This window comes from Rattus norvegicus, chromosome 8, assembly GCF_036323735.1.
Source record: "Rattus norvegicus strain BN/NHsdMcwi chromosome 8, GRCr8, whole genome shotgun sequence".
Lineage (NCBI taxonomy): Eukaryota > Metazoa > Chordata > Mammalia > Rodentia > Muridae > Rattus > Rattus norvegicus.
In genome coordinates, this window is record NC_086026.1 from 47,063,712 (window position 1) to 47,087,303 (window position 23,592).

General features: G+C 41.0%; 1 protein-coding gene and 1 long non-coding RNA gene across 2 annotated transcripts in view; one reads left to right on the plus strand and one right to left on the minus strand.

Moving 5' to 3' along the window:
• Positions 1-3,251: 3,251 nt before the first annotated feature.
• Positions 3,252-23,592, plus strand: part of LOC102550569 (uncharacterized) — a 109,028-nt gene continuing 88,687 nt past the window's right edge. The window contains exon 1 of the long non-coding RNA XR_010054135.1: positions 3,252-3,927. This is a non-coding gene — a long non-coding RNA (uncharacterized LOC102550569). The remainder of the gene's footprint in view (positions 3,928-23,592) is intronic.
• LOC102555114 (disks large homolog 5-like) lies at positions 15,601-21,010 on the minus strand. Its single transcript, XM_063266327.1, has 5 exons — positions 20,225-21,010; positions 19,023-19,191; positions 17,659-17,808; positions 16,837-17,023; positions 15,601-15,888 (listed from the first exon to the last, which is right to left on the minus strand). The coding sequence occupies exons 1-5, from the start codon at positions 20,349-20,351 to the stop codon at positions 15,874-15,876; spliced, it is 648 nt and encodes a 215-aa protein (XP_063122397.1). The 5' UTR covers positions 20,352-21,010; the 3' UTR covers positions 15,601-15,873.

Below are 23,592 nucleotides of genomic sequence, written 5' to 3' on the forward strand. Positions count from 1 at the left end.
TTTTACACCTCTTTTGTGGACATAGTGCCATTTTTTTTCTTTTTTCATCTTCCACAAATAGATTATTTTTTCTCTGATATGGAGAAGGATGCAAGGGTGGACTTCAGATATGAGGTGATGTTGGATATCAACGGAGTTGGGCTGCATGATGCGAAATTCACAGAGAACAAAAAAGGAGTTTAAAAAACTAAAATGAGCACAGTGGGGATGAAGAAATGAATGCTTAGCATGGAGAGGTTTGGCAGTGGACTTGGGATTTGTGGGGTGGGCTGGGTTTGGGTGAGGTTCTGGAGTAGTCAGAATGTTGTCTGTTCTGGTCCTTCCAGGGAAACTCCTCCCTCTTCTCTCATCCCTCCTCTTCCTCCACCACCACCTCCAACTGCCATAACTGCCTCCTACTATAGCAGCAGCTTCTGGGCATCTGCCTTTCTGCTCAAGCAGAAGTGCTCGGGCGTGATACAAGCTTTGAAAAGTCCCGGGCTGCAGTCAGGCCATGCACACTCTGTTGTCAAACCCGTAGGGGCTCAGGATTTATGGTGCCAGAGCGGTTGTGGCGGGCATTTTGATGCTCCAGTGGGTTGTCTGTCGAGCCCCTCATTCTGGACCTCCCATGTCCCCCCTGGTCCTGTCAGGTACCTAGTTGTCACACTCCTGTGTGATGGTGAACTCGTTTTCTCTTCTGAGTCTCATGACAAGAAAAGGTTAAGAGTAAACTATCTAATCATCTCCATCTGAGACCTGAGAAGGAGAAAGGTTGCCTGAAGAAACAGGAAAATCAGAGAAAATAGCTTCCAATTCTAAAGAAATGACAGAAATTGTTGGCTACCGTGACAGACAGTCAGCAAATATTCTTGTGTCATTGTGGCATCCAGTGTCAATTGAATGGGTCAGGGGCTCTGACAACACTACTGTGAAGTAGGTCATTTGAAGGACTATCCTCACTTTCTCTCCAAAGCCTGGGACAATAGACTTCCCCATGATCCCCTTCTCCACAGTCTGGACAGCTTTCTGGCAGCAGTGGAGGTAAGTGGGTAGTATTTCACCCCATGACCACTTTGCCACATTTGAAGGACACTCCAGTTAGGGTTCTTTAGTGCCCATCATTTTCTTCAGAATAGCATGAGGACACTGCCCGGACTTGAGGTCTCTCCCACTGTGGAAAGGCTTTGACTACTAGGACATCTGAAATGGCAGATTCTTCAGATCTCTAAAGAATTAGAGAACCATCTTTTTATGTAAAGTCTATCTCAGTGCACAAATGTGGAATTTTTTCAAAGGATTTACTGTTTAATTTGAATACATATACAAGAAGCTAAATAAAGCTTATTTCTGTACCTAACTAAACAAGTACCTAACATCACTAGAACGCTGAGTATTTATAGTTGGATAGTGCTATTTGCATTCCTTAATTATCCATGGCAGTGTACAGTAGTAATTTTATACAATTAGAATTTTATACCTATTGTGAATAAGATGCATATACTTATACCTTAAACAAGAGTTTAATCACTTATTCAAGTATAATATGAAATTCTATCATCATTCAAATTCCATGTCATCCTAAAGTATTTGGCACTTGGTGTTGCTTCAAAGATTGAATAATCTATGCTTTTTGTCATGTTAGCCCCTTTCTACTGCTTCCAAAACCATAGATAGCAGAGAAAAAGGTTTGAGGAGAGAAAGAGCAAGTAAGAAAGATATCCCTGATTCTAATCTCCTTTACTGTTTCCTCACTGACCATGACCAGTAAAAATTGCAACCAACCCCCTGAATGACAATGAACATCTATGACCCACTGCTGACAAATAAGCAGCCACCCATCCTTCCTTTGAGAGTTTGGGGGTCATGTTCATTAAAGTTGTATCCATATCTTTGTGGGGTGACAACAAGTTTGGGGACCTTACGATAATTGGGATATTTTCCAAATCCTGTGAGATCTTGCACTTTCAAATGCTTCCAGGTACTGAATGTGGAGGGATTAACTGAAGTCCTGGCTACATTAACAATTGAAAATATGAACACACATTCACACCTTTTGAGGAAGGTCACACATTATCTACCTTTGAATTTGCTCAAAACTATTGGTCTGTTACTTTTTTATTTAGATTCAGGTATCTTGTTAGTATACAGGCCGAAAGGATATAGATTATTTGCCAAAATATTGCTAATTGCCTCTAAGCCAGTCACCAATAGAATTCCTCAATCCTTTCAAGTCTCATCAGAGAGGCTCTATTTTGCACACTACTCACAATACTTATGTCACCCATGTGGCAAACTAATAGGGAGTGTTATGATCTGCTTAAATATTTCAAAATTCTCCCTATCCAAAGTCTTACACCGTCCACCAAAAAAAATAAAAAAAAAAAGAGATTCCTCACAAAACAAGTCCACTAGTGCTGTTACCAGTTTACATAGTTTACATATCAGTCACATTTCTGTTACTGCAAAAAAATACCATGACCAAAAGCATCTCAAGGAATACAGTTTTTCACCTTATGGTAACCAACCCCCAACTATAAAAATTATATCGTTGCTAAGTCATAAAGTTAGGTTACTACTCTTTTGAATGGTGATGTAAATATCCTGTATAAAGTATGTCTCTATGTGATTGCCCCAGGAAGTAGTTGGACCCAACGGGTTGAAAATTGCACTTTGTGTGTGGAGGTGGTGGTGGTGGTAGTGGGTTTTTTGTTTTGTTTTGTTTCTTAGTTTGGCCTCTTTTTCAAAACCCAGAGGCTGTTAAGTACATACACCAATATCTGGGTCTTTTATATAATTCCTATAGACTTTGTGTCTGTTCTCATGATATTAACAAGCTTGGTTCTTTTTTACTATTCCCCAAAATGAACTTGAAATTATTAAAGGTGATGCGTTCTGCAGTGATGTACTGTATACTATGTAGTAGTATCTGACTGCCCTGCTCATTTGTGCTTTCATTGGTTGAGATCTTTATTTCATTCCCTGAAGCCCTACATCAGAATTAGGACGGGATGGATTTAAGCATGTAGATGATTCTGGTAGGATTTGATATAACAATATTAATCCTACTGATGCATGAAAAAGAGAAGTGTTTTCATTTTCTGGTTTGTTCAGTTTTGTGTTATTTTTCTTAATGTTTTCATTGTAACATGTCTTCACTTTCTTAGATTTATTACAAGATTTTTAAGGCTATTCTGAATGTGTTTTTTTTCTTGGTATGTTTGTTGATATTTATTGTTGGTATACAGGAATTTTATTGATTTTAATGTGATTTCAGTGAGTGGGTCCATGAGCTGTAAGAATTTTCTAGTGGAACCGTAGTGTTCTTTACATATGGATCATATCACCTGCAAAGGAGAACACTCTGACTGTTTTCCTTCATATGGACATGCCTTTACATATTTCTGTTTTCATATTGTTTGGAGAAGACTTCACATACTAGTTGGATTAGATGAAAAGATTGAACATCTGTGACATATTCCTTATTTTAGTGGAAATGCATTAAGATTTTCTCCAGTTAGGATGCTGTTGGCCGTGCATATTGTCTTTATAATGTTAAGGTATATCTTCTCCATATCCCAGATTCTCCAGGTCTATTTCATGTATCACTGTGAGAATTGGCCAAAGAAATTGTCTGCCTCTAGTGCAATGATCATGTGTTTCCTGTTCTTGATTTCATGTTGTGTATTGTTTATTCATTTGTATTTGTTGAAACATTCTTGCTCTCTGGAGGCAAGCCAACTTGATCATGCTACCTGATATGCCTGAATTTTATTTGCCAGGATTTTATTGAGAAATTTTTCACTTAAGTGTTCCTTCCAATCTTTGTTTTCTAGGCTTCGAAGAGACACCATGAGCAAGGGAACTTTTCGAAGAAAGAGTTTATTGGGGCTTACTGTTTCAAGGATCATGAGTCTGTGATCAGTATGTGGTGGTACATGGCAGCAGGTAGGCCACCATGTTTCTAGAGAACTAGCTGAGATCTTACATCTTATCTGCAAGTTGGACACAGAGAAAGTGAGAGTTAAGTATAAATGGTATGGAATTTGGGAACCTCAAAACCCAATCCCATAACAATCCTACAAAAAAAAAAAAAAACATATCTTCTACTTCTTCCCGCACATTTCCTCTAATCAGCAACAAACATTCATACATGTGAGTTTATATGAGCCACTATCATTCAAAAGACCACATTCTACTCCCAATTGTCCATAGGATCTTAAACATATTGTAATGAAAAATGCACTTAGCTCGCTTTCCAAAAGCCCTATAGTCTTTCACAGTCTACACAGTTTGTCCAAAGAGCTTCATAAAACTGCAGGCAGTCCCTTAATTATTCCCTCTATGAAATCAAATGGCCAATTACACACATCCAATGTGTAATGCCAAATCACATATGTTATCATTGCAAAGGGAAATTGGGAAGGTGGCAAGCCCATTCAAGGCATAATCCCAATAGCACACACTCCACATTCTCTACCTCTGACAGAAGACGAAGAGATTATATGGGTTCACTCCTTTGACTTTGGTGATTGTAACATAATTCATAAACTTTTATTGTATCATATAGATCTGTGGATGGTGGTTGTGTTTTCAATGTCACTCATTTCTAGGAATCTTAATATTTCCTTATTTTTTTCTCACCTGATCCTTCAGTAGTGTATTGTATATGTTACTTACTTTCCATGAGTGTGTGTATTTTCTGTACTTTTAATTGTGTGATACCAGTTTGATTCCTTTGGGCTCAGATAGAATGCACAACATTCCTTCAACTTTCTTATATTTTCTGAGGCTTATTTTTTTCCTAATCTGTGGTCAATTTTGGAGTAATGTCCACAGGCTGATAGAAAATATATGTATAGTTCACTGTAGTTTTTTAGTTCCATTTGCCTGATCATGTCACTTAATTCTGCTTCTCCTATTTTGTTTATTTGCATATGATCTCTTAAGTTGTCAGAATGGAGAAGTAATAAACAAATCACAACCACTATTATAACTAATCTGTAGTTTCACTATTATAACTATCTGTAGCTATCTGATAACATATATTTTTAAATTTGGGTAGCCTTTGTTAATATGTATATATTTAGAATTGTAGTATGTTTTAGTAATTGCAATGTATGAAGTGAATATCCTTATGTCTTCTGGACAGGATGAGTTTGAAATCTATTCTGTCAACTAGATAGAGAAACTGCATAGGATTGCTAAAGGGACATGGTTCTTTGTTCTGTTTCCCTAGTATACCCTCTATATCTCTCATGATGGCAGTCCTGTTTCAGGCGAAATATATGATTGTTTACTAGGGAATTGAGGTTATTGATATGTAAATATTATTTAAACTTCTGTGTTAACTATTGTCAGTTTGTTAATTTTTAAGACTTTTGTAGGCTACTTTTGATTGACTGTCCTAGTGGTGTAAATTTTATTCCTGTGTCCTCTGGTATTTTATCCTTCCCTGCAAATAAAGTATTCCTATTAGGATCCTCTACAGAGCTGGCTTACTGGTTATACATAGTTTTTAATTTATTTATAATATCCCTTAATCTGCACAGTAGCTGGGCAGCTGCCTGTCCTGCATGGAATTAGGTCTAATTTCCAAACAATGTCTCTGAACTCCTACTTACTATGCAGCATCTTGGCTGCTCTTTGTTCCACTTGGACAGTCCTCAGGACCAGGCTTTCCTCTGTCTTAACTAATGGCTGCTGTCCTGCATCCTCCCTCCTCTCCATCACATCCATTCTTCTTTTCTTCTTTGGTAGCTTCTTCTTCCTTCTTCCCTCCTAGTGATCCTCTCTAGCAAAGCCCTCAAAAACTCACCTCCACAATCTCTCTGCTGTGCTTCTTTATAATCACAATTAACTGGGAGCAGAGTCACTTTTTTGGGAGTTTTAACCAGTCTTACATTCTACCAATTAGCTTTAAAATACAAGCAGAATTAGGTCAGTCCCCTACAGGGTTTTCTTTTCTTTTTTTTTTTTTTTTTTTTTTTTGGTTGGTTTAATTTTTCCTTTACCTCTTTACTTTTTATTTGATTTTTGGCTATCTCTTAATTGTTTATTTTATTTATTTACATTTCCAATGTTGTTCCTCTCTCCAAAATCCCCTAATGAAGCCTATCATCACATTTCTGCTCAGCTTTCCCTATATAACAGTGCTCCCCAACTCACACATATTCATTCCTGCCTCACACCTCTAGGATCTCCATTTGGTGGGGCAACAGGCCTAGCAGAGTAAGGTCCTACAACCACATTGATACAAAGTAAATCAATCCTCTCATACACAGTACCTAGGACCATACCCATACTTGTATACAAGTTGGCTGGCAGTTAAATCCCTAGGAGCTGTGGGTTTGGTCACAGAGGGTCTGGTTAGATATTAAAGACCAATGATTGCTGCTTTCTCTTCTTTTTCTGGTTATAGAGGAAATTATGTTTGTGTGCTTCTCTTTCTTGAAATTATTGTGAGATGATTAATTTCTTGGATTTTCTTGGGTAAAATTTAGTTCGTTGTCTTGTAGTTTACCTCCTATTATCCTATGTTGTGCTTTCTTAGAGAAAAATATTGTTTAAATTTGGTTTTGTCATGTAATATCTTGGTTTCTTCATTTATGGTGATTGTGAATTACACAGTGTATAGGAGCTTGGGTCTGCATTACATCTGCCCAAGATTTTCTGGCTATTAGAGTCTCTATTGAGAACTCTGGTGTAATTCAAATAGGTCTGAATTCATTTGGTAATGGATATTTGTACTACTCCCTTTAATGTTCTTTCTTGGATCTGTGAATTTAGTGTTTTAATTTTTATGTGAAGGGAGGAATTTTTCTGGTAAAATTAATTTGGCGTTCTGTAGGCTTTTTGTATTTTTTTGGCCATTGCAATTCGCTTCTATATCTATTGTCCTTAGGTTTGGCCTTAAAATGTGTCCTGAAATTCATGGATATTTTGGATTCAATACACCATACCTTTTCATCTGAGATGGATTCTTTTCTTTGTGTGGTGACCTCCTTGATCCCTATTCTTCCATTTATTATCCCGCTGGATAATGAGACATAATCAGGAATGATGACCTCTTACCATAAACTATATGAAAATAGGGAGGTGAATTTATGTGTCAAGTATCAGTAGTCTCCTGGATAGGATTCCTTCCTGGTTGGCCATATACAACAGTCTCAAAAGCCCATGATTTGTGTTCCCTGGGATTCCTACGATGATGCAATCAGACATAACAGAGAAAGACCGGAATACACATGAGGGAACTTGATTTATATAATTGAGAGAACATTTGAAAGTTAGGTTACAAAATATCTGATCACACTGTGATCACCAAGAATGTATTATTTAATGAAAAACTATTTTGTGTTATGGCATCGCCAGGGCACAGACATTTATGCAAGAGCCATTAGTTTCCTGTAAACATGGACTTTATTACTGTATGGCTCACCTACCACACACCTTTCTTGCAAAGGTAAAAAGTGCACTTAGGTCCAGAGCAGATCAAGGCAGGACTTGAAAGCAAATGAAGGTAGCTAAGGCAATGGAAAGTCTTTGAGTTGAAGGATATTTAGGAAAGTGTTCAGAGGGACCAAGAATGCCCTTCTTCTTGGACGTCAGTGAATTAGGAAGGACACTTGGGAGCTTTACTTGACATCAGCATCTGAGTCCGGGAACTTCATTGGTAAAATTAATGTCTGGATTTTGTGTTGTGAAACAGCACATTGGCTCTGCAGCGTTTGGCAAGGTCCATGGACAGAGAGATCACACCAGCTGGGAACAATCTGACAAGAAATCAGGATTCCTTTAGTCACCTGAGAGGTCCTCAGGGAGAGAGGAATGGATGGGTAGCACTTTAATAGAAGGCTTTATGATCTCAATAGTGCTACTCTAGATGTCTTCAGTATAGATGCAGAAAAAGAAAAACTAAATGACTTCAAAGGAATTAGCTCAATTCTGAACATGATTATTTCACATTGGCAGTTTATACTTGATTCGTCTTTTTAAATTTAAAACAAGAGCATAGGGTGTAAATTCGAGGTAGCATTACAGTCACAGTACGATTATACCATCTTTAAGGTGCCCAGCATCTAACCCCACGTGGCTGGAGATTCTACTTTTAAATGCATCACCAGAGAAAATTTCCAATTAACCAAGCCAGGGAAGCCCTGATCAGTGTGTATGCTCTGTCCATCTCCACAACAACCCAATTCAGCAGAAACGCCTCCTTTTTACAGGTGAAGAAATCACAGTTCAGAGCAAATGATCATCAGGTCCCTCAGTCTCACTGGCTGTCACTTACACCCACATCCTTCTCTGTGAAGGGAAGCATTGGGCCTGATGTGGGCTGTGCAAGCTGACTCTCCTGAGATGATCAATGCTCTTCTTGAACCTGGGAGAACTGCAGACAAGATGAGCACACAGACTCCTGGGATAGATTGTGCCTCTGGGTGCTAGGGTGGGACACAGTATCCCTTGCCATGTGCCTCTCCTCATCTGAGGAGTCTGCTCCCATGTGTCAGCTTCTATGGCAGTGGGTCTCAACACTCCTAGTGCTGCAACTCTTTAATACAGCTCTTCATGCTGTGGTGACCCCAACCATAAAATTGTTTCATTGCTACTTCATAATAAATATTGCTGTTCTTATAAGTCATAATATGCAAGGTATCTGTTATCAAGGTATCTGATATGCGATCTGTGTGAGAGGTTGTGCCTCACAGGTTGATAAACATTGCTTTATACAATTTATTTTTAAAAGAAAGGCCTTCATATAAGGAGGACCTGAGGCAGTCCTAAGTGCAGAGACACCGTGAAGTAGTGACAAGTTTTAGCAGGTTCAAGGCTGCTTGCATTATCGACATCAGAGATTTCTGGCTAAAGGCACAATGTGAAATCACGGTCCCCATTACTTTTCTTACCTCAATTTCCTCCGTTACGTCTGTCTGCTTGGACATGTTTTCCAGGAAGCTAGTCTCTGTAGTCTCCGATAAAGGCAGAATGCTAAAGGCAGGAATGGTTTCCCTCTTTCAGCCCACAGTCACTTTTATAGAAGTAAGTTCAAATCCCCCGTGGGTAACTGTGTGTCTCTCACATAGTGGATGAGAATTGAAATATCACCTGTTTGAGTTAAGAAAAACCAACTCCCACTTCAGATTTAGAGCTGACCAACAATTACTTCCAGGAGAATGAAGAAGCTGGCCAGGCCTGGAGACTCAGATCCCCTCCCTGCCGGGATAATCCCACCCACAGTAGACTTCAGCTTCACCTAGCAGGTGTTACAGAAAAGTCTGTCCTTAAGATTCCGAAATCCACAATATGCACAAACCCTATAGTTGTTAGGTGGCCGATGGGGGATTTCTCCAGGTTAAAATAATTCTGCCCTCTTCTCTCCCCTTGGATGCACTCTGTTCTCTCTTGTCTGTTGGTCCTAGAAGGACCTGGGTCAACTCATGGGCTTCTAGGGGAGGAACTTTTGTTGTAGGAGTGAACATGGATCAAGAATGCAACCCCATTCTGACTGGGCAACTAAGCTCCAGAAAATTTCCCCAGGCAAAGACTTGGGTCATGTGGGAGCCTACACTGTTTAACAATGAGATCTGGTTGCTTTCTCCAGGAAGAAGCACTTGGGGGTTGAGTATCACTTCTCAACCTTCTGTTTTAAGTCACTTCTCAGAAGAGACACTTTGTTCTACTCCTCCATGGGACCTACCCTTCAGTGTGGCTGGAGGATCCTATGGTGTTACAGCTCTGAGCTGGGAGTAGGAGCACTCAGACTGACTTGGAGAAGCCTATTTTCAAGTTTATCTAGATGTGAGGAACAGGTGCTTTTAAAGAAGCATGTGAAAGTTTTTCCTGCAGGAATGCCCACTCTGCTGACAAAGTCAGGCAGGACAGGGAAAAGCGAGTTCATTTGCTGCCATCACAACCTACCAGACTCTCTGTGGGGTGAAGTATTCCCTCACCTTGGTAACAAGAGCATGTAATAAATGAAGTTTTGTCGCTCTCTGTAGTGGAGCCGATGTCCAAATCTCACTGAGAATCATGCATAGCCTGGACTTAGGCTGTATTAATGTAGGCAAACAATTTCAGTGTTATCTGCAAGGTACCATGGGAGAGTAGTAACCCAAGTCTGCATGCACCTCGACAGTTTTCACTGTAGACTTCTAATTCATTTTATAAAATTTTATAGTGAGTTCATGGAAGAACAGGCTCAAACATAGACATGAACAATCACAGACACCCACATACACACACACACACACACACAGACACACACACACACACACGCGCGCCCATACTTTACTGACATGGTGCATATTTTTTGCACACCACAAGTATGGTGAGCATTAATGAAAATACACTAATTATTAAATCAATGGAGGAAGCTGTGGTGAAGCTGGGGCGTAGAGTTACTTAAAAGGTCCTATGAAGGCTCTTCTTTTGCTGGAGGCTAATCTTCAAATGCAATTGGGGTTCCCTATTTTCTTTTTGCATAGCACATAGGACTAGGGTGGAAACCAGGGTTTTCAGCATGTTTGGCAAGTACTGTAACATTGAATTAAATCCTTAGGCTGGAACACAATTAATGTTACACAAAATTACAGGGCAAGCTGGATGAAGACACCTAGCTGACAGTGTGGACATCTTAAGATTTGTACTGGACAGTGACAGACTTTTCTGAAGACTGGAAATGTTTACAATGTCAGAGAGAATGGAAGGCCACTTAGACTACAATTTACTCTAAGAACAGTTTATTCAAGTAAGGGATAACTTGAACTATTGTCTCCTGTCACAGATGTCAGTAGAAATTATGCAAGGTATTGTATGCCAGTGGTAGCATTAGCAAGACAAAGCACACCTTGTCTTGAAGGCTAATAAATTAGGAATATGTATAGCAAGACACAAGCTCTTCCAGGTCCTTTTATATTAACTGAGAACCTCAAATACAGTGGCAATGTGAAAGTGTGGTGGATATCTAGGTACCACAAGCTTCTGTTTTGATACAGACGACCCTTTGTGTGGCATGGTCAGCTTCTAATGAATGACTAGAGGACCTATGCTTGAGAATAAACAAACAATACATTGCTTCTCTAGATGCTGAGCTCTTAAAAGCCTTGGTGTCACAGCAACTGTTTGTGGACATTCTGGATCATTCCTTCTGAATTTTAACTTTCTGAGTAACTCAGACTCTGAGTAAGTCAGTTCAATTCCATAAATTGGAAATCAGTCACCTGGAAAAAAATACATTTACAACAGGAACCCAGATTTGCCACGGAAAAAGGGCATCTTGAACTGGCCCACCTAGGTTCTGGGTTTGCACAGGCTTGCTATCCAAAAGAAACATGTGCTCACAGCTGTAGGCTGCATTCACTATGGTTGCTCTTGAGGTTCCTCCCTAAACTGCTTAGATTAAGATAAATTGCTTAATATCTATCAAAAGAATTCATTATGTGCAGCAGGCCTACAGGAAGATAGTTTCCATTCTGTATTTTATAAATGTGCATAGTAGATATGGTCATCATTGATACTAGGTGAAGGATCTGCTCTAATATGGAAACTAAGTGATGCTGTAGGAACATCCTGAATCCTCAATGAGCAGTGGGGCCACCTGAGCCCTCTATGGATGCCTGGGTGCCTAACACATTGAGCCTGCACAGCTCAGTAAGAATACACATTTCCTGAGATCTCTCTGTTTAATTTGAGGTACCATGTCCACCTAAGGGAGCACATGCCCTGGAAAGACAAAAGCCACCTGCAGGATCTGTGGTGATGCCTCACAGGTTAGAACCTGCAGGATCTGTGGTGATGACTCACAGGTTAGAACCTCTGCTGCTCTCTCAGAAGAAGCACATGGTTCCCAACAATGATCTACAACAGGGAATGTGATTCCTTTTTTTGGACTATGAGGGAAATTCACCCAGGACAGGCCACAGACATACAGTAGAGAAAAAGACCCACTGACATAAATGATCATTCTACACCTAATCCACAACAATAAAAACACAGCATATGTATGGTCTAGGACAACAGCATTTATCAAAACCTTTTTCCCAACATGACTTTGGAGGTCATTATCTGTGGGGGCATATTGACAGTGTATTGCAAGAAAGACTGAAGCATATGGTTCTCCATTAGGATTACTTCCATATACCTTTGGAAATGTCAATTTTTCTACAGCTCTACAAATATGAATGTATATTAGTCAAAATGTGCTACACAGGATCAATAATGAACGTGTGTTGTAGACTGTTTTATTAAGATTAGCAGAAAACGCCCGGCCCGCAGCAGCTCTCTGCTCCCAAACCCAGTGGGAGAGAGACCTCACCGCCTGGTCAGGTGGGCACTCCTGAGGGTGCAGAGCAGAGGAGACCACCAACACTGCCCACCCCTGCCCACATCCCTGGCCCAGGAGGAAACTGTATAAGGCCTCTGAGTTCCCGTAGGGGAGGGCCCAGGAGCTGCAGGACCCCTGCGCCTGAGACACCGCCGGAACCTGAAGGAAACAGACCGAATAAACAGTTCTCTGCACCCAAATCCCGTGGGAGGGAGAGCTAAACCTACAGAGAGGCAGACATGCCTGGGAAACCAGAAGAGACTGCACTCTGCGCACATCCAGACTCCAGAGGAAAACACCAAACGCCATCTGGAACCCTGGTGCACGGAGGATCCCGGAAAGAGCGGCCCAGATCTTCTCTGTTGCTGCCGCCGCGGAGAGGACTTAGGCAGTACCCCACGAGCACACTTGAGCCTCGGAACCTCAGGTAGGACCAACATTTCCCCTGCAAGAAACCTGCCTGGTGAACTCAAGACACAGGCCCACAGGAACAGCTGAAGACCTGTAGAGAGGAAAAACTACACGCCCGAAAGCAGAACACTCTGTCCCCATAACTGGCTGAAAGAAAACAGGAAAACAGGTCTACAGCACTCCTGACGCACAGGCTTATAGGACAGTCTAGCCACTGTCAGAATTAGCAGAACAAAGCAACACTAGAGATAATCTGATGGCGAGAGGCAAGCGCAGGAACCCAAGCAACAGAAACCAAGACTACATGGCATCATCGGAGCCCAATTCTCCCACCAAAAAAAACATGGAATATCCAAACACACCAGAAAAGCAAGATCTAGTTTCAAAATCATATTTGATCATGATTCTGGAAGACTTCAAGAAAGACGTGAAGAACTCCCTTAGAGAACAAGTAGAAGCCTACAGAGAGGAATCGCGAAAATGCCTGAAAGAATTCCAGGAAAACATAAATAAACAAGTAGAAACCCATAGAGAGGAGACACAAAAATCCCTGAAAGAATTCCAGGAAAACACAATCAAACAGTTGAAGGAATTAAAAATGGAAATAGAAGCAATCAAGAAAGAACACATGGAAACAACCCTGGATATAGAAAATCAAAAGAAGAGACAAGGAGCTGTAGATAGAAGCTTCACCAACAGAATACAAGAGATGGAAGAGAGAATCTCGGGAGCAGAAGATTCCCTAGAAATCATTGACTCAACTGTCAAAGATAATGTAAAGCAGAAAAAGCTACTGGTCCAAAACATACAGGAAATCCAGGACTCAATGAGAAGATCAAACCTAAGGATAATAGGTATAGAAGAGAGTGAAGACTCCCAGCTCAAAGGACCAGTAAATATCTTCAACAAAATCATAGAAGAAAACGTCCCTAACCTAAAAAAAGAGATACCCATAGGCATACAAGAAGCCTACAGAACTCCAAATAGATTGGACCAGAAAAGAAACACCTCCCGTCACATAATAGTCAAAACACCAAACGCACAAAATAAAGAAAGAATATTAAAAGCAGTAAGGGAAAAAGGTCAAGTAACATATAATGGCAGACCTATCAGAATCACACCAGACTTTTTGCCAGAAACTATGAAGGCAGAAGATCCTGGACAGATGTCATACAGACCCTAAGATAACAAAAGTGCCAGCCCAGGTTACTGTATCCTGCAAAACTCTCAATTAACATAGATGGAGAAACCAAGATATTCCATGACAAAACCAAATTTACACAATATCTTTCTACAAATCCAGCACTACAAAGGATAATAAAGGGTAGAGCCCAACATAAGGAGGCAAGCTATACCCTAGAAGAAGCAAGAAACTAATCGTCTTGGCAACAAAACAAAGAGAAGAAAAGCACACAAACGTAACCTCACATCCAAATATGAATATAACAGGAAGCAATAATCACTATTTCTTGATATCTCTCAACACCAATGGCCTCAACTCCCCAATAAAAAGACATAGATTAACAAACTGGATACGCAACGAGGACCCTGCATTCTGCTGCCTACAGGAAACACACCTCAGAGACAAAGACAGACACTACCTCAGAGTGAAAGGCTGGAAAACAACTTTCCAAGCAAATGGTCAGAAGAAGCAAGCTGGAGTAGCCATTCTAATACACGTGCTCCACTATGTTCATAGCAGCCTTATTTATAATAGCCAGAAGCTAGAAAGAACCCAGATACCCTTCAACAGAGGAATGGATACAGAAAATGTGGTACATCTACACAATGGGATATTACTCAGCTATGAAAAACAACGGCTTTATGAAATTCGTAGGCAAATGTTTGGAACTGGAAAATATCATCCTGAGTGATCTAACCCAATCACAGAAAGACATACATGGTATGCACTCACTGATAAGTGGCTTTTAGCCCAAATGCTTGAATTACCCTAGATGCCTAGAACAAATGAAACTCAAGATGGATGATCAAAATGTGAATGCTTCACTCCTTCTCTAAAAGGGGAACAAGAATACCCTTGGCAGGGAAGAGAGAGGCAAAGATTAAAACAGAGACTGAAGGAACACCCATTCAGAGCCTGCCCCACATGTGGCCCATACATATACAGCCACCCAATTAGACAAGATGGATGAAGCAAAGAAGTGCAGACCGACAGGAGCCAGAAGTAGATCGCTCCTGAGAGACACAGCCAGAATGGGGCAAATACAGAGGCGAATGCCAGCAGCAAACCACTGAACTGAGAATAGGACCCCCATTGAAGGAATCAGAGAAAGAACTGGAAGAGCTCGAAGGGGGTCGAGACCCCATATGTACAACAATGCCAAGCAACCAGAGCTTCCAGGGACTAAGCCACTACCTAAAGACTATACATGGACTGACCCTGGACTCTGACCTCATAGGTAGCAATGAATATCCTAGTAAGAGCACCAGTGGAAGGGGAAGCCCTGGGTCCTGCTAAGAGTGAACCCCCAGTGAACTAGATTGTTGGGGGGAGGACGGCAATGGGGGAAGGGTTGGGAGGGGAACACCCATAAGGAAGGGGAGGGGTGAGGGGGATGTTTGCCCGGAAACCAAAGAATTATTATTAATTATTAAATAAATTAAAAAAATTTTTCAAAAAAAAAGATTAGCAGAAAACATGACCGCATGGATAAAGTATGGCAGTGATCACATCATAAAATGTGCATCCAAGAAAAGAACACATTATCCACACAAAACACACTATCACTCTAGGTAAGCATTGGTGGCTTTGAATTTACTATTTAGCCCATGAACTCTCAACCATGCAGAATCCATCATTAGCTGTCAGTTCTAAGAGCACAAGAGGGAACAGAACACTTGAATAAGCAAGATGGTCTAAAGAGTCAAGAGTTACAAATCAAGTTTTATTCATAAGGAATACAATTTAAAACAAAAATGATTAAAATGAATATTAATATAAATATATAAAAGTATTTTCAGATGTGAAAAATATTAACAAGAACATATAACTATGAAATAACAAAACAAAAACTTCATTTAAGATCATAACAAAAATATTTCTAAACAGCATATTCTTAGTGAACATTTATAAGCACAGTTATATTGCTGTTTCTCCTCTAGCAGGCAAAATGGCAATGCAGTTCCCAAGTGGTCTCTCAAGTGGTGTTATCCTAAACAGAAAGAGAATAAGATATCAATCAGTCAGACTGGCTTAGTGAAAGATAAATTTAGTGTTTCTTAGCAAAAAATAAATTAAACTATGAGGGAGAGTATTCATCCAAAAAAATGTTGGTATTATTCAGGATGGCGGTCCGCAGGGGAATCCTGAGAAAGCAACCTATTCTTCAGGAGGCTCTCTTCCTGCTGTGTGTCCCATTCCAGCTCTTTTGCAATTCCTGAGACCAGGGAGAGGAAGGCAGTTATTCAGAAACTGATGTGTTGGGGACTTGCATGCTAGCTATCAGCTTGCTGCCTTCTACCCACTCAGCTCTATTTTAGGTCACCATTGATGTGTTAACTGATAACATTGCTGGTGTGTCTGTGGGCAGGGCAAAGTCTACAACAACCCTGACAGTAATGAAGGCTGCCCATCTGGGCCTCAGACTTTAACCAGTGCAAACCAAGAACAGGGCAATGGGAAGAGACCTCATTGGGTTGCAGGATGAAAGGAGAAGTCAACCTGTCACCAAGATGAAAGCCAATGACAAAGAATAATTTGCCATATGCACTCGGTTCTTATCCCTGAAAGGTGCTTCCCAACTTGGAGGTCACATGACCACAGAATATCATTTATCACAGGAACAAAACTTGTTCAAAGTGGTACATAGCATCCATTCTATCACAGGGACATGCAGTAATATGATAGGTTATTCATCTGTCACCATTTCCAGACTGCAGCTTCAAAAAGAGCACCAAAGCATAGTTGTTAATAAGTCAGTTCCTGAAAAGTGGTTGTCTTCCCAGAATACTCGTGCACAGACAGAGGAATGAACATTCCATAGCATGAGGTGGTTGTATTGTTGGAGTGTACATTATTAATGTGTTAGGGAAAGCAAACATGTATCAAATTGGCAAATGGAATCAGATAATTTTAGGCTGACACAGCTGCTTGTCCCTACCAGATGTTGCTTGGTCTGGAGGTTGCTGGTTTTCTCCTGTTCGTCTTTATCTTTCTTGTTCAAATCAAACAAAAATTTCTGTAGCAGCGGTGCAGAATCAAGCTGTTCTGCTTTGCTCTCCTTTCTGAATGGGAACAACTTCTTCTGCATACATATCTTGTCCATATGGATCCGGCTGGGCAGGTTCCTGGAAACACACACTGCATAGTTAGATCCTGCACCCTCTTCCTCCCATTCCTACTCCCAAGTCTCACAAACACGCTCTGGACCCAGATACAAGTGAAAACTTCATAGAATACATCTTGATACACACAAGGCTGCTGCACAAACATCAAACAGCCAATTCAGGGAAGACTAAATTGTTTCTGTGACCCAAGTACCAAAAAGCGTTCATTTCTCTCCACAACAACAGGGGATATACATCTATCCATGGAAGCAAAAGGCATGGGGGCAACATTAATAAATAGTGGGCAAATACCCTCAAAGGAGGTCAGTAGAATTAAGGGAAGGTCATGTTATCCATGTGGTCCACACACTGAGTTTTATTAAACCTGGTGTGACCGCAGAGGCCCAGTTCAGCCTATTAGCCATTTGGTGAGCTGAATAAGTACTGGTCTACCTAGAGCCTTCTGAAGATGCCTAGACACTCTGGGTATGAGTAACAGTCTCCTGTGGACCTAAAAACTGAGTCCAAAAGGCCCAGGACACAGTGATGTTTAAAGAGCACAAGACATGGAGCCAGAGCTGCTAGACCTCCAATCAGAACAAAGGATGGCACCTGTGGGCAAAGCAGAGTTAATGGCCTCTCTGACCAGTGCTCACCGATAGAAGTTAATTTCCTTCTGGAGCTCCTGAAATTTCTCACAATGCTCGATGTTCCTCATCTCTAAGTTGTGCAGTAATGACATGACCTCCCTCTCCTTTATCTTCAATTTTTCATAAAATGGATTTGACCTGATGTAGCGGCTGGCCCTAGGAGAGTAAAACCCAATGAACATCTGCGTTTAGGAATATATGAACTCAGGCTGGGTCTTCTAGTACCCCAGCCCTGGGAGGACAATTTCTGAGTTCTACATATTGGAAGCTTCTTCAGCTTCAGAAACTTGTTATTCTGGGCCCAGGACCCCATAAGCTCGGCATCGAGATAAAGGGTTCCCAGGTTCCCTTTCTTCACTCAGAAGGGCTGGATCTGCAGTCAAGCTACTTATGCTAACAAGGGCCTAGGCCACAGCTCTCCCACATCCAAGACCTAGAAAACTGTGATTTCATTTTTCCTGTTTTGACAACAGGAATTCTACATCCTGAATAATTAATATTGTAGAGACACACAATTCACACAATTATGGAGTTGAGAACATAAATCGCCACAAAAGTATAATCTGCCCAAATGGCACAAATATACAGACAAATGTGACCACATTGGCAAAGAAGTGTGCAGTTGATGAGGGGCTCCCAAAACAAAGCACTCACATCACCATGAAATTGTTATACATGAATATACTCAGGAAAAAACATAGACCCCTAGATTCCAAGTGTGGGGGGAAATATAAACATATAAAAATTGTGCATATGCATGTAGGTGTGTACACACAGAGACACAGAAACTGGGACACACACACAGGAAAAGAAAAGTAAACAGTAAGAGAATGAAAAAGGGAGCGAAATATGCAAACGGAGAACACAATCAGAATCAGAAAAAATGCATGCCACATTATTGGCTCAGAGGTAAACAAAAAAGAAGGAAAAGCCCTGTGTCTCTGGCCATCTAGTCAAACATTGAGATGAACAATTTGGGATCTGTCACCTGAGGCTACTGCAACAAGAGTCCAGCACTCAGTCACCTTCCTAGCACACACCCAAACTCACAGCACCTAGAACCTTGCAAAGCTACCACCTGTCAAGGGCTTTCCAAATGCACACTGGGAACTCATGCTCCAGGAACGTTATCCCTGAATCCTCACTAAGGCCACAAGTTCAGATTTTCGGCTGGAGGCAGCAGATGAGACCATTTCCCATCTCACTCCTGACCAAGGGTCAGGTTCTGAATCTCCTGTATATCAGAAATGAGGTTTAGGACAAGTTCTTTGGGAGGCACAGCTTTCTAGACCCCAACACCTTAATAGAATACGATGGAGGTGACATTGCAGGTCCATGAGTGACACAAGGCAGTTTGGAGCAATGCATACCTGTTGTTCCTGTATCTCTCTGTCACGTAAGTCAGGAGATCTCTTAGCTCATTTCTCTCCTCAGTAGCTGACTGCAGCTGTCTAATCAGTCTCTGCTCTTCTGTGTTCTCCGTGTTGGCCTCCTTGTTGATTACCACAGGGCCAGGGGATGATGTCAGTCTCCCATCGTCTGTAGGTAGAAGAACACAAGTGAACATTTTTAGGGAAACTGATGAGTGTGAATAGACCATGGCAAGCCCCAAACAGGAGGAGAACATGTGTAGACCACAGTGTCACCACAAAGAGTTTGTTGTTGCCTAAGAGACCTCCTCAGTGGAAGTCAACTCTCCCAGCACTCTATAGAGACCAAGAGATGTCAGATGCCGGGTGTTCCCTATGCCTGCTGACCCATGCTCCATGTACCACAGAGATGGCTTCTACGGGATTGTTATCAACTTAACAGGGTACAACTTTCATTCAGGACCCTCACCGCTGTACTTTCAGAAGTCAGATGATAAATTCAACCTCCAAAAGATTTGAGTGATTGGAGATACTCAGATGTCCTGCACTGATACTCTAGGCCACACCACTTGGAATTTAAAAGCATTGTGGGGGATCTCATGGTCAACGGACTTATCAATTCCCCTAACTGAAACACCAAATGCCACAGAAGTGCCAATTGGTTACAGGCTGAATCTTGGTCTACCTGCTACAAATAGTTTTAGTACTGTAAAAAAATGTTTGTAACACACAAACTCTAATTTATAATGCTAAGGATGTCCCATCTCTGCCAATTAGAAAAAGTCAGAGGAGTTCTAAGAACATAAGGCCAGAAGCATAATTCTCTCCCTGATACTAAAGACAGAGATCTACTTTATTTAATGAAGCAATGAGAGTGAAGTAGATTGATGCCCTGTCTAAATTCAATAAAGTTGGACAGTCAGTGTCTCCTGACGGTGTTATTATATCAATGTAACGTATCATATGCACGTTAAAAGTGAAGGCCAGAAGTTCACAGAATAATAGCATTGGCCTTACCATATCCTCCCTTTGGGGATGGGCAAACTAATGTTCTGAAATCCTTGACTTTTAGAAATTGTGATCTTCATGGAAATTCAATTCCTTTGCAGATACTCCAGTTGTTATGGCCTATTGCTAGACAGGTCAGCATAAGCCTATTCTCCCTCTGACAGAAAGCTCAGCATACAATTCACAGAACTTACTCAGCATTCCCCAGGCTAGCTTTCGTTGTCCATCTTTTATTTTTGATGAAAGGCGAGATTCCCTCACTCCAGTCTGTCCAAAATCAGCGTTCACTCTCCCAAAATTCTTGCGAAGCCGGGAAAACATGTCTTCCTGTGTATCTGCCAGGCAGGGACTGAGAAAAAGTAGGACACTGGTGGTTACTACAACACTGATGACATCATAGAGGATGCCAAGAACTCTCTAGGACACAATAGAATGTCCAAGAAGGGACCGCTGATGTCATGGTGAACAGACATTGCCTCCCTGCTAATAATCTCCCTGTACAGTGCATAAGCTGAGGTGCCCTTTCCTAGAGACCTTCCCAGGGCATAGCCACTGAACAACTCCTGCTTGCAAGACCAAATTTTCGTCAAGGCTTGATTATAAAAACCTGAGTAATCCCTATGCATTTTAATGAATTTTTCCCTCTAAATCCTGCTCAAAAATATCTCATTAAGTCAAATTATCCTTACTCATCAATATCAGCCTTTAAAAATTCCTGAGAAATAATACCAGTTTGAATAAGCAGTCAGAAGGTTCTCCTGTCTCCTTATGTACACGTGCTTGAAATCACATCAAGAAATAGCCTGTAGGTTAGGTTGCGACATGGGTGTGTGTTATGGGAACACTCATGAAGCCTTGTCCTTAGCTTAGCATTCGACAGTTGCCACAAAATCCCTTAGGAGATAGAGTTGAAATCATTATGTTGTTCGGAACAGTGTGGAGTCCAAGTGCCAAAGGAAAGTGAAATGTAGGAGCCACCAATGGAGGCACCCACATGCTGCTTGGGGGTTCTCCTCTTTTTACTAATGTCACCAAAGGAGCATTGCTCACAGGCCTCTGTAAGCTCTACCATGAGATTCTGACTGACAGTTTGTGTCTTAGGCCTTTCACAGGGCGTGCACTATCTTCTCTAAATTTAACCCCATTCTTCTAGTTTTGAGACCCAACCGGTGATTATCTCTTAATCCCTATGCCCTGTTTTGGTCCATATCACTCCCCTACCATGTCTATTCTGAAGCTCCAGCTTCAGCTTTCCTCACGCTATGTTCCTCTGTAAGCCTGGAGTTCTGCCCACATACTTTCTGCAGCATATCTTGGCCTTCAGATCTTTATTATGTCCAATCGGCAGTTAGACAACACCTAAGAGATCTCTCAGTTTGTGTTGAGCTGGTGAGAAGGACAAACATCTACAAAATAGCAAACTTGATGATGGACCGTAGAAATGACAAGACAGTAATCCTGCCAGCACTTAGCTCTCTGCCAGTAAAGAACTAACAATTGAAAGTTGACATACCTTAGTACAAAGGGAGCTCACCTCATCATTTCCCCTTTTACACCACAAAAAATAACTGTCTTTAACACTGATCAGCTACATAAAATTAGAAAATTTATAGGATGCATCAGATAAGAATGACGGTCACAACATTTAGTCCATTTGTATTTGGTAAAATTGGAGAAGGTACTTCATGAACTAAATTATATTAGTGTAAAATTTTGTACCTGAATCATTTTCTCTCACTTTTTAAGCTTTTTTCTTCTCTATTTATCATAGTTTGCACTTATTAACCATAACAACTCTCCTGAAATGAAAAACAATTTTGTTAATTTTAAATAATTTAAGGGTTTATGTGCTTCATCTTTATAATTTTACACCTCTTTTGTGGACATATTGCCATTTTTTTCTTTTTTCAACTTCCACATGTAGATTATTTTTTCTCTGATATGGAGAAGGATGCAAGGGTGGACTTCAAATATGAGGTGATGGTGGATATCAACGAAGTTGAGCTGCATGATGTGAAATTCACAGAGAACAAAAAAGGAGTTTAAAAAAAACTAAAATGAGCACAGTGGGGAATGAAGAAATGAATGCTTAGCATGGAAATGTTCGTCAGTAGACTCTGCATTTGTGGCGTGGGCTGGGTTTGGGTGGGGTTCTGGAGTAGTCAGAATGTTGTCTGTTCTGGTCCTTCCAGGGAAACTCCTCCCTCATCTCTCATCCCTCCTCTGCCTCCACCTCCACCTCCAACTGCCATAACTGCCTCCTACTACAGCAGCAGCTTCTGGGCATCTGCCTTTCTGCTCAAGGAGAAGTGCTCAGGGGTGATACAAGATTTGAAAAGTCCAGGGGAGCAGTCAGGCCATGCACACTCTGTTGTCATCCCCGTCAGGGCTCAGGATTTATGGTGCCAGAGCGGTTGTGGCGGGCATTTTGATGCTGCAGTGGGTTGTCTGTCGAGCCCCTCATTCTGGACCTCCCATGTCCCCCCTGGTCCTGTCAGGTTCCTAGTTGTCACATTCCTGTGTGATTGTGAACTCGTTTCCTTTTCTGAGTCTCATAACAAGAAAATTTAAGAGTAAACTATCTAATCATCTCCATCTGAGACCTGAGAAGGAGAAATGTTGCCTGAGTAAACAGGAAATTCAGAGCAAATAGCTTCCAATTCTAAAGAAATGACAGAAATTGTTGGCTACCAGACAGACAAATTTTTCCATGTCATTGTGTCATCCACCCTCAGTTGAACGGGTCATAGGCTCTGACAACAATCCTTTGAAGTAGGTCACTTGAAGGACTATCCTCTTTTTGTTCTCCAAAGCCTGGGACAATAGACTTCCCCATCATCCACTTCTCCACAGTCTGGACAACTTTCTGGCAGCAGTGGAGGTAAGTGGGTGGTATTTCACCCCATGGCAACCTTGCCACATTTGAAGGGAACTCCAGTTAGTGTTCTTTAGTTCCCATCATCTTCTTCAGACAGACTGGGGACACTGCCAGGAGTTGAGGTCTCTCCCACTGTGAAAAGCCTTTAACTATTTGGACATCTGAAACAGCAGATTCTTCAGATCTGTAAAGGATTTGAGCACCGCCTTTCTATGTAAAGTATATCTCACTGGACAAACGTGGCTTTTTTCCAAGGGATTCACTTTCTCTGTACCTTTGAATACATATAAAAGAAGCTAAATAAAGCTCATTTCTGTACCAACTGAACTAGTACCTAACATCACTAGAACACTGATTATTTATAGTTGGATAGTACTATTTGCATTCCTTAATTATCCATGGCAGTGTACAGTAGTAATTTTATACAATTAGAATTATACACCACATTGTGAATAAAATGCATATACTTATATCTGAAACAAGATTTCAATCATTTATGGAAATACAATTTTAAATTCGAAATCCATGACATCCTGAAATATTTGAGACTTGGTGTTGCTTTCTAGTACAAAAAGAGATTGAATAATCTATGTTTTTTTTATCATTTTAGCCCCTTACTCCTCCTTCCCAAAACTTCTAGATAGGAGAGGAAAGGGTTGAGGAGGGAAAGAGAAAATAAGTAAG

Excerpts from the sequence above, each read along its gene's own strand:
- LOC102555114 (XM_063266327.1), bottom strand. The coding sequence starts at position 20,351 with ATGTTTTCCCGGCTTCGCAAGAATTTTGGGAGAGTGAACGCTGATTTT. Across the intron at positions 17,809-19,022 it reads GAGAGATACAGGAACAACAG|GGCCAGCCGCTACATCAGGT; the intron begins GTATGCATTGCT and ends TTACTCTCCTAG. Across the intron at positions 17,024-17,658 it reads AAGGAAATTAACTTCTATCG|GAACCTGCCCAGCCGGATCC; the intron begins GTGAGCACTGGT and ends GTGTGTTTCCAG.